Source organism: Hordeum vulgare, chromosome 3H (genome assembly GCF_904849725.1).
Source record: "Hordeum vulgare subsp. vulgare chromosome 3H, MorexV3_pseudomolecules_assembly, whole genome shotgun sequence".
Taxonomy (NCBI): Eukaryota; Viridiplantae; Streptophyta; class Magnoliopsida; order Poales; family Poaceae; genus Hordeum; species Hordeum vulgare.
Genome location: NC_058520.1, coordinates 9,473,509 through 9,484,778, shown reverse-complemented (window position 1 = coordinate 9,484,778; position 11,270 = coordinate 9,473,509). Strand labels below are relative to the sequence as shown.

Here is an 11,270-nt window from a genome sequence, read left to right as displayed (position 1 = left end):
GATGCCTTGTTAAACTTCAACTCATAGGACTTTCAAAAAATATCTAGATCTTGCATCTAGTCTTGCCAATTTTCACGGTTTAAAGATATAGCAGTTCATAATTAGCAAGGATTCATGATTTGGCAGCTCTGAATTTTGGTGCAGTAGAATTAGCTTGCCAATTTTGGTAGTTCAAAGATTTGACAGCTAATAATTAGCTAGGGTTTATGATTTGGCTGCTTTGATAATTTTGGCAGCTTTGAATTTTTGTGTAGTAGAATTAGCTTGCCAATTTTAGCAGCTCTGAATTTCGGTGTAATGGAATCAACTTGCCAATTTTGGCTGTTCATAAATGTTGGCAGCTCATAATTGGCATCCGTCGAGGAGAAGTTATGTGATGTGGGCATGCTCAACCACGATTTGATAAGATCTCACGAGAGTGTAGTCAAGACCCTCACGGGGTAGAATGCCTCGTAGAAGATGGAGAAGGATCAGATCATCGACAATAAGTCTTATCTCTTTGATAAGATAATTAGGCTGACGAAGCAGAAGGATCAACTAGTCTAGGAGAGGGATCAGCTGAAGAAGGAGACAAACTTCCTGAGGGCCGAGAAGAATCAGCTGAAGATGACAAAAACTAATTTCAAGAAATAGGGGGGGTATTAGGAACAAGATATACCAAATGAAATTAATCTTTCAACAAGAGTTGTGATGTACATAGTTTGGTTGAATAAGCCCTTTTATGTAGGTGAACTAGTAGTGTTTAGAACTACTAACTTTTGTGAAATTGCAAATAGTTAAGCTAAATTAGCAATGTTTACAAGCACTAACTTTTTCGAAGTTACAACTAGTAAAGTTGGTTTACATTGTTGCATATAAAACATATATTAAAAAAAAACAAATTGCTGGCACTGGCAATCATGGAACGATAGTGGTAACATGAAGTTACTGCTGACGTTGGACACATGGCACGTCATTATTTTCTAAAATTCTATTGACGTTTGCTCCAACACCACCACTAATATTTTTCACTATTAGTGGCTTTGGAGGCCTACGCCGGCAAAGCGAGCTTTGGCACGCAATAGCTAATCTTTTCTACACTAGTATTGGCTGTTAATATTTAGAAGTAATGAGTCATATATTTTAGGCTATGTGAAAGAACGTTGTGATTTGTTTGCGGTTTATTTTAATAATATATGAATAAATAGATAGACGCCCAAATTACTTGCATTAGTTTAGTTTCTACAATATTTTTCAATCAGGAAGACAATGTACTCACTCCCTTTCGATTTGAAGGTTTCATCCCGAAATTTTCAACAACCAAGATAGATGGTGAGTGGAAGGCATGAGTTTCATCGGTTCAAAATTCCTAATGAAATACTCCTCATGTTTTCAACTCATTAAGCAGTAAATGCAACACTGTCCCTCTAATTTGATTTGGATGGTGCAGAATAAGAGCGCATGGATGACCACTAATTCCATTTATCTCATTTCTACACGGGGATGACTCACAAAACCATAGCTCGTCGACAAGTAGTGTGGTTGTGACCGGGCTGACTTGGCAAATTTCACATTGTAAGCTATGACAGTTTCTACATGAATTGTTCTAATTCAAACGTGTGTCCCTCTTTTTGATTCAAGTGCAACCATTTTTATCTACAACATGGCAATTTCACAGAATCTTCACAGACCTACTCCGGCTGTGCTACACGAAATTGAAACGAACATAAAAAATAGAGAGATGGATCGATGATGGACCTCATTAACAAATCTAAATGATGTTTGATCGTGTTGTGTGATCGCTTGTCCATGGAGTATTGATGATGGCCTCGAATTACAAGCATGCGGTATTACGTGCAAGGTTTGTGATCCACAGATTGGATCAGGTGCTCCTACCTAGCGCCCTCTACACTCTCAAAAGAGGCACAATGCACCCACCCCGCTCAAATGCGCCGTTTTCGGCTGGCCCATGTACAAGGCGGGGCACACCCTTTTTTTCTTCTTTAAATTATTTGGGATTTCCAAATAGTTCAAAACTTCATAAAATTGTGTTTTCTCTAAAAAAAGGTGTCAAGATATCAAAAAATGTTCGTGGATTCAAAGAAAAAGCTCATAATTATTTTTTAAATTGCATATTTAAAAATGTTCCTGAATTGAGCAAATGTTTGCAAGAAAAAAAATGTTCATAAATTTTATAAAAATGTTCAAAAAATATTATTGATTCAAAATATGTTCGTTAACTTAAAAAAATTCATGTATTCAATGAATGCCATGCATTCCAAAAAATGTTCGTCAAATCATATTTTTTTTCGTGAATTTCAAAAATTGTTCCCCAAATTAAAAAATGTGTGTAAGTTTCAATTTTTTTTTCCCAAATCTGAAAAGTATTCATGGTTTTTATAAATGTTTTTGAATTTATAAAAAAATTCTCAGGATTTGAAAGATGACATGATTTTCTGAAAACAAACGTGTAATTTTTTAAAAAATCATGATTTTAAAAATGTGTAACACTTCAAAAAAATGTCCACGAATTTGAAAAAAATACTCATGAATTTGAGAACTGTTCACGATTCCACAAAGATGTCCGCTAATTGAAAAAATATTCATGCTTTGAGAAAATATGCATGATTTGAAAAGATGCAAACGGATTTGAAAAGATATTTACCAGAATGAGGGAAAGACGAATTTAAAAAAATGTTTACCAAAAGTATTTAATTCAAAAGTTGTTTTGTATGCGCAGAGTTACCTGAGTGGAATCATCATCTACATTTACGGACTTGATTTTCAAATTTCTGTAAGCTCGGAATGCTACAGTGATTGTTGAGAGTAACTGAGTAAGTTCTGCATTGGTGTTAGACTGTTAGTACACTGCCATGTGAAATATTCTGTCTTGTGATGGTTTTATTAAATCACTTCTCTCCTCTTCTGTTGTGCTGCAGGGTTGGTTAAACTGCTGGCTGATTTTGAGGAAGAGTCAAGTGTTTTGCTTAAAATCATTTATCGAAAAAGGATTTCGCCCCGCTTTAGCTCAAAATCATTTTGACCATGCTGTATTTCTTCTAATTTCTTCAGTTTAAAGGCCATCGATTGCTGAACTGTGTCCTCTGTGGTACACTCCCTTATGATATGTATATCAGTAAATACAGACAAACGAATACAACAACTATGTTTTTTCTTTTTCTTTTAACAGTACAAGTTTGGGGTTAGGACTTGTAGTCATAGTGACAATGGCATCAATGTTACAACCTTCAGATTTGTATATCCTTAAAGCAAGCCGCACTGCAAATCAATGTTACATTGCTGGTGTGACAATGTTTCTATACACACGTCAGTGGTATGATGGTATCATCTCACGAAAATTCAAGAACTCTGAATTACAAGTTATGGAATAAACAAGAATAATTTTACCAAAAGTTTGTCGACGGATGGAACTCTGATGAACTTTGTTGAACATCCGACGTGGCTGAGGTGTGGTCTCATACTCTCATATGTTTCTTTATTCGACGAAGCTGACAGTGCACCTTGTTTCTACATTGATGTTCTGGTGTGGTGACGCACGGTAAACTCATGGTGAAACCCCGGCCATCAGCTGATCATCGATTTTCTACTCCCACCTCTATCATATACTAGTAAGCTTATGGCTACAAACAACATTGCCCGAAGGGCTTGCCCGGCAGATCATGATATACATGTTGTTGTCTATACAGTTTGCCTTGATGGCTTGTTGGTCTCATTGGAACTCTGATGAAGACTTAGAGGGCACCACAGTTACGTTTCTTTTGTTGTAGGCTGCTTGTGGTTGTTTTATGTATCGTACTTCCTTAGCTCCAAAATAAGTGTTGTGGTTTTAGTTCAACCATGACACATATTTTGGGACCAAGGGAGTATATGAGAACCACTGCGCATATTGTATTTGTACGCCTTACCTGCCATCAATAGATAACGTATATGCCTGAGTGTACACTTCTAAAAGGAAATGTAGCAAGACATTCCATAAGAAAAATCCCAAAACATACTCGGCATGTGCTGATTATATCCATTCGATTGGAGTGACAAGCTCACCACTATGCAAGTTTTCAAGCATCAAAGTTCAACAACGACCCTAGTTATGATAAAAGTGAACCTTCTTCCCAAGATGCACATGACCAAATTATTACAAACTTCTAGATTCATTTAACTGTAGCATTGGCGATTATATAAAACATCCAACTAGTCATGACTAGTATACAACTCTCAAGTAGCACCACAACATATCACTGCCGCCACACATATGCTGTCAAGACCCCCTGACTACGAACTTTTCCAACACTAATCACTTAGGAACGGGTTATATTTGGGGGGCGAATGAGGAGGCGGGTGGTGGTGGTGTGCGGGTTGGAAGAAATATTTGGCACAATAAATGTGTAGCTGGCCTCCTCCCCTGGGAACCCGTTGGAGAGATCCGTGCTTATGATCTGGAAATTTGAATGTTGGTTCCATCCCATGGTGCGGCTGTAGATATCAACATGGCACTCAAACTTATGCTTCCCCACCATAGCATGAGGATCAATGCACAAGATGGAGACAGCATTGCCGAAAGGCGGCACCGGCGTGAACTTTGCTAGGAAAAGGGGGCCACCTTCTTCTTTCCTATGGAGAACACGCATTCCTTCCTGCATCTCAAGGGTGAAACAATATCCATACGCGAATGCAGTTGCGGGCAACATGTGATCGTGGGTGAGATGGCATTGGAGCTGGGTGGTTGAGCCTACAAAGCCGCAACCGGGTTCGGGGCAGAAGCACGGCGCATGAGGGCACGCCTTCTCATGATCCTCTTGCTTGTAGTACTGTGTATTGACGGTGCACCCATAGATGGAGTTGGAGCAAGAGGTCTTGATAGACTCGAGGATGTGGTCGAAGGCGATGCAGCGGTTGTAGCCTCCGGTAATGGAGCACACATGGCACTTGTCCTTCTTCCGGAGCTTGTGATGGCAAGATGAACATATCACATGCCCGACCCTACACTGCATTATATCATAAAGGAAAAAAACATTAATCATGGGCTTGCCTATGAGAAAGATAATACTGATACACTTGCTATAAACATTTGCATATGCATAAACAAAGGAGACTCCCTAGAAGTTAGGAAGATGTTTGACAAAAAAATCAAAGAAATAATTTGTTTTAGTTGAAGGATGAATTGGTGGGACTTTGACCTCATTGTACTATGTTTCCTAGACAATTTAAATCAATGAGGTTGCCACTTGCCAAGGGTTGGAAAAAGAGGTCAAAAGACAACAAGAATTCCTACAACAATTAACTATTAAGATAGAGGAGGAGAGAGAGAGTTAATGGAGGCACTAGGGTCATAGACCAAAGTTGTAAAAAAAGAGCATGGTAAATGAGATGAAAATAATGACAAAGAGGAACCAAATTACTAAGAACCTAGCCAAGAATTAGGTGTATCATTTACTTCAAAAATCAGGAAAGTTTCTACAACAGGACTAAACGTCAACAACATGGGGATGAGAATCCAAGGACGTGTAACAGATTGAAGTCTCAGGAAGACTACATGATTGAATATCTTGCCAAAGATAGAATTGGTGCCAAGAATGACTCTAGTAAGACACACATCCCTAATATAGTTTCTTCTAGTAATCCGAGTCTTGCTTGGATGGATTCGTATGCAGGGGTGGATCTGGGTTGCTCTTTTGATGTGGTTAATCATAACATTAATATTATTAAATCCATTGAGGAAGTTTATATGAGCTCATGACACAAGCAAGCAAACCAACAATCTCCCTCCCTGAGATACAAACTCCTAATTAGATCGAAACTGGAGATGTGGATCTAGAGGAGTTATTCACCGATGGAGACAATAGTGATATGGATATGGAGGAAGCCTGGTGGATCATCTTAGAAACGTTTTCTCTATAACAAAAGGAAAAAAAACATGCCACTTGTGAAGGATTGTGTGCAACCTGTTTGTCCTACAAAGATCAGAAATTTCAATATAACTAAAGGAACAAAAATGAGAGGTGTTTTTGGGAACATGAGAGGGTTTGGAGGAGAGGTTAAGAAGAGATGCTTAAGAGAGTTATTTATGGAAGAACTTGTCTAATTTGTGGGTTTGCAATTATACTCCTTTTGAGGTTTGATCTAGGGGTTATTTCTTGGTGTTAATTGCAAATAATTGTATTATATATGAACACAAGAAGATATTGGATATTACATAAAAATGAGTGTACAAGATAAGAATACAAACTTCAAATTTAATGTTAGTTTATGCGGAAGCCCATACGGAAAGGAAAGTTGCCTTTTTTTGTTGAACTTTGTAGGTTCTGCGTGATTTTAAAAACTGAATTTGATTGGCTGATATTTTAACATCATTCAAAATTCTTCTGATACGAATGAACTAGTAACTCTTGGGCACTGGAATTTTGTATCTAGTGCTATACTAGAACACACTGGCTTGGGAGAAATTAAGATGAATTGAAGAAATTATGCATGGGGCTATACTTTGTAGGAACTCACTTTTGATAAATTGGATAGAATAACTTGCATCACTCATTGGGAAGATAAATGCCTCATATTGTTGTCCTAAGAAGGGAGAAATCTGATCATGCTCTGTTGCATATAGATACATGGTACATTTAGACAAAAGGCCCAAATTTAAATTCTGAGAGAAGTACTAAATGAGTTAGTACATGAAGTTTGGATGAACCGTGGTACCAATGGATCTAACACTGAGAAGTGGTTGGTCGAACTAAAAAGTCTTAGGAATGGAGTAAAAACGATGGCTAGAAATATGAATATTCTATTAATGTCTTGTATGAATTTCTAGTATAAATATTCTATTACAACTATATAACGTTGATAAACATTGTGAATTCCATGGGCTCACTACTGACATAGTACATGAACAATAGGTGTTTAGATCTTAACTAGATGGAATTATGAAACAAGAAGAGTTGAAGTGGTCACCAAAATCCAAGGCAAAATAAAATTTGGAAGGGGTTAATAACACTAGGTACTATCATTCTAAAGCTAATTGCATGTGCCCAAATAAATAATTACATCCCTTGACCAATATGAATGGGTGATTGAAGGTTAAACAATTAGTTGACTATATAAACATTTTTTTTATAAAAGTATGTTAGGACATTCTGAACATTCTACAACTTCCTTTGAGGTGGAAAATTTCATTTACTGTACCCATACATGCTTGAGCTAAATTAACTAACGAATTATCACCATTTTTTTACGGCATTTCAATTGGCTATCTCCTGACTGTGATGGATTCACTTCAACATTCTATCAACATTTTTTGAATTTTATTATAAATGATTTGAAGGCCTTATTTGATGATTTCCATACTAGAAGTCTTAAAATTTCTAAAATGAGTTATGGTTTGATCACCCGTATGTCTAAAATCAAAGAGGCAAAATGAAATGTTAGTTTTATTCCTGTTTAGAAAGATCCTTATGAGTAGGTTCACTACAGTAGCTAGTGATGCCATACCCTTGTTCACACAAGTTTTGCCTCTTTACTTAATGGGTCCTTATTTTACATTATGTTTAAATATAGGTCATGTAAAAAAGCAAAGCACAAACATTTTAAAGTTGGCTTCGAAAAGGCATATGACAAACTAAAATGTCCTTCTCTTTTACAAATCGTGAAACCGAAAGGTTTTCCTGAAATGTGGATTAGTTAGATTGTGCTTACTATAAGACCGAGGCATGTGATGGTAAATTTAATGCTTTCATTTTCCCATACTTCCCATCCACAAAGGATTGAGGAAAGGGGATTCCCTATCAACTGTTATCTTTGATTTAGATGCTGATGTACTAGCAATGTAGATGGAGGATGCCAAAAAACTGGATTAGTTGAAGGACTACTAGAATAGATATTGACGGTGGTGTCAACATGTTGCAATATGCATATGACAATGTATCCCTAAGGCAAGATGACTATGAGAGTGCACATAATTTAAAATTCATTTTGCCAGTTTGAACAGATGTTTGGTTAAAAAATATCACAAAATTGAACTTTCCTTTTTGGTGATGTTGCTAGAAAATCTGATTTGGTGTTTTGGTGAAAGAAAACATCATAAGGAGGGTGTATTTAGTAAGGTAGTTAGTAACACTTTACTTTATTTCTTTATTTGTCTTGTATGACGACATTGATCAAAATTTGTGTATGGTGCCTAAGATGATAATTCGATTTTACTTGAGCTCTATGTATATAATCCCTATATGAAGTTCTGGGATATTTTCCAAGAAAAAATAGAACCCCAGAAATAACATGGAAACGAAATCCCTTATGCAACAACAGATCTATACATGGTCAATTAGGGCAAAGGCGGAGGAGGACCTGGAAGACAGGAGGCCTGAGGGGATGGTAGCAGAAGGCGCAGTCCAACACCTCCAGAGGGATGGCGCCTTCGCTGGCGGCGGACTTCTCGTTGTTCCGCCTCTCCGCCTCCATACTCTCAATCCCCTATGTGCTCGTGTTCCTACAATGAAGAAATTGTGTGGACCTCATGCTTGTCGCCTCAATTTTATCGATGGATATATGCCAGAGATTGAGTTTCCTAGCGGGCTCATCAGATGGGCTCTCAAATGCATTTCGGCTGGGAAAATCCCATTCGCCGCTCTCTTGGGCAAGTTGTCTCTGCTTCGCACAAAGAGAAGGGAGAAAGCGAACCACATATAGATCGGCCCAATAGGTAGGATTTATGTGCACAAGAGATCCCTATTTTGGGAACTTTTCAGAAGGTTTTTGAACAAGTTTCTACCTGTTTTGGAAATCTTTTAGAAGGTTTCGGTATGTTTTTTATCTATTTTATCACGGGCTTTTTCATTTTTTCATTTTTGCTTAACTAGCTATGTTTTCCCAAAAGTCTTTAAAATTATTCAAAAATTCAAAATTTGTTCTAGTTTTAAAAATATGTTAAATCAAAAAATGTTCAAAAGTATGAACAATTGTTTGCACTTAAAAAACATGATTTAAAAAATACTTCACATTTCCTAAAAATTGTTTTTGAAAATGTTGGAAGTTTCCGAAAATTGTTCATTGTTTGAGTTTTTTTGTGCTTTTCAAAAAATGTTCAGACAAACAGAACAAAACTTGAAATTCCGAATATTTTTGAAAATGGGAACATGTTTTTGAAAATAGAACTAATTACAACAAGTGAAGAAAAAATGTAGAAAAAACCGGCGCACCGTGTCCATCGTTGATGTGGCTAGTCGGTCGGTGCCTATATGAAAGGTTGACTCTTTGCCGATGTTAGTGTCAAATAGAACCACCCTTTTTGTTGGGTCCATAGCGAGAGGTGCTAGTGAAGTTTTCCTACACAAGGTCCTTTCCTAACATGTAATCATAAACCGGCAATGCACATATAAAAATTACAAGACTCATATTCTTCCCCAATCTCATGAGAGAGGAGAATGAGGAGGAGAAACCGCTGCCCCTTCCCTCCGCCGGTGAAGCCACTCATCCATGCCTCCATTTGCCGCTCTCGCGGTAACTGGGGGTTGGGACCTCGGTGCTTTGGCCCCGACAAGTAGCGGGTTGGCATCGTTTGTCCTTGAGGCGTTCAATCCATTGGTGGGGACAATGTCACATAGGAATAAATTGCCGCTACCTATCCTGGTTTTGTCACGGCAGATGTCCTAGCGACATGACTAAGTCTGGGAGCCATTGCAATTAGATGGTTGCTTGGATTAGGTTGATCGGGAATGAGAGACGAGAGTTTACCCAGGATCGGCCCCTCCGATGGAGGTAAAAGCATACGTCCTATTTTGTGTGTTATTGATTGTGATGATCTCGATTACAAAGGTGAGGAACCGCTGGCCTAGCTCTCGAGGGTTTCTTACTTGACCTCTCTACCTCAGGGGCTCTCCTTTATATATAAGCTGAGGCCCTGAGGTTACAATAGAATTCGGGTTGTAGTACAACCCCTCACCTAGTCTACTTCTACTTGTCTTGTCTTACAAGTAAGGGAAATTCTCTACGATTCCCTCCGTGAGCCGGCCCGCAAAGTGCTGGTCCACGAGCCGGACTTGTTCAATGAGACGCTTCCTGGGCCTTGAACTTCAAGGTCTCCGCAGCCCATATAATGCCCGTGGTTATGAGCCACCACTTGATAGTCGGGTCATACCATGGGGTATATCCACAACATTAGCTCCCATGTTAACTTGGATTCATCCACGTTAAGTTCCATCCTGAAAAGAAGCCAAAAAACATGAATGGCCCTAATTTTAAATATCTAAACCTTTCTTCAACTGCGGTCCCGAAGTATGCCCGGGTCAATACTATGGTGAGGTCACTTTCCGTCTTCTAGGACTTAGCTTCTTCCGGGCCATCACCAGGATGACATCATCTTCCTGACCTCTCACATGTACGTGTCAACATAACAAATATTTTTAAATAGATGTCAAAACCGGTCAAGCGTAGGAATCGAGGCGTCTTTGTAGCCACTAGTTATTACAACGGCCCTTGTTTCGACCTTGCTGTTTGGGTTCTCCTTCCTTATAAATAGACACCGAGGGCCTGAGATTCATTTTTATGCTCTTCTTCTTCCTCTCGACTCTAGTGCCACTTTTGAGTTCGTCGACGTTTCCAGTTGAGAGCGCGTCCATCCCCGTGCCATCGTCACCGGAGCTCATTTGCATTGTCCGCGGTCTTCCTCCGGAACACGATCGCCACCAGTTCTCTTCTGCTCGAGATCTCGTAAGTCCCCATTAATCTTTTAGGTCATCCATGTTCTTTGTAATTCATCGGAGTCCATCGTAGTTCACCGGAGAATTTAGTCGTAGATCTAATAGCCACCATAACTTCTTGTCAACAACACTTAATTTTGCCTCCGCTGCACTGAGATAGTGTTTGGTAAATGCTTCACTTTTGGTTCATCTGCTTGTTTTAAGGGCATTTGTTTTCCTTTTCCCATATTCATTGGATCCATTTTCTCTTCTTCCCCGAGGGGAAACTGTTTGTCCATATGAAAACTTGTTAAGTCCTTACAACCCCTTTGATTATTTGCTAGCCGGCTTGTGCAAACACCATCTTATTCCTGCATTTTTTTCAATTTTTCACCTTGCCGGATCAATCAGTAATGTCGATCCATCTAACTTGCCGGATTATCTAGGAACTCTGTTACTAGTCATATATCTTGACTTCATATAGTGGCAAACCCTAGATTTTCCTTTAAATGTTGGCTCAATCAGGCTGGCTCTTCAACCTTGAATTTGATTGTGGCGGTTTTAAATATTTATACCTGGCTCATTTACTTTTTCTGTCACCTCATAGTT

General features: G+C 38.6%; 1 protein-coding gene across 1 annotated transcript; it reads right to left on the bottom strand.

The window, feature by feature from the left end:
• Positions 1-4,084: 4,084 nt before the first annotated feature.
• On the bottom strand, positions 4,085-8,486 carry LOC123439208 (putative E3 ubiquitin-protein ligase SINA-like 6). The gene is made up of 2 exons (XM_045115947.1): positions 8,332-8,486; positions 4,085-4,982 (listed from the first exon to the last, which is right to left on the bottom strand). The coding sequence occupies exons 1-2, from the start codon at positions 8,443-8,445 to the stop codon at positions 4,296-4,298; spliced, it is 801 nt and encodes a 266-aa protein (XP_044971882.1). The 5' UTR covers positions 8,446-8,486; the 3' UTR covers positions 4,085-4,295.
• Between the last annotated feature and the right edge of the window lie 2,784 nt (positions 8,487-11,270).

Coding starts and splice junctions, on each gene's coding strand:
- LOC123439208 (XM_045115947.1), bottom strand. CDS start 8,445: ATGGAGGCGGAGAGGCGGAACAACGAGAAGTCCGCCGCCAGCGAAGGC. Junction 4,983..8,331: donor TCAGGCCTCCTGTCTTCCAG/GTCCTCCTCCGC, acceptor GATATAATGCAG/TGTAGGGTCGGGCATGTGAT.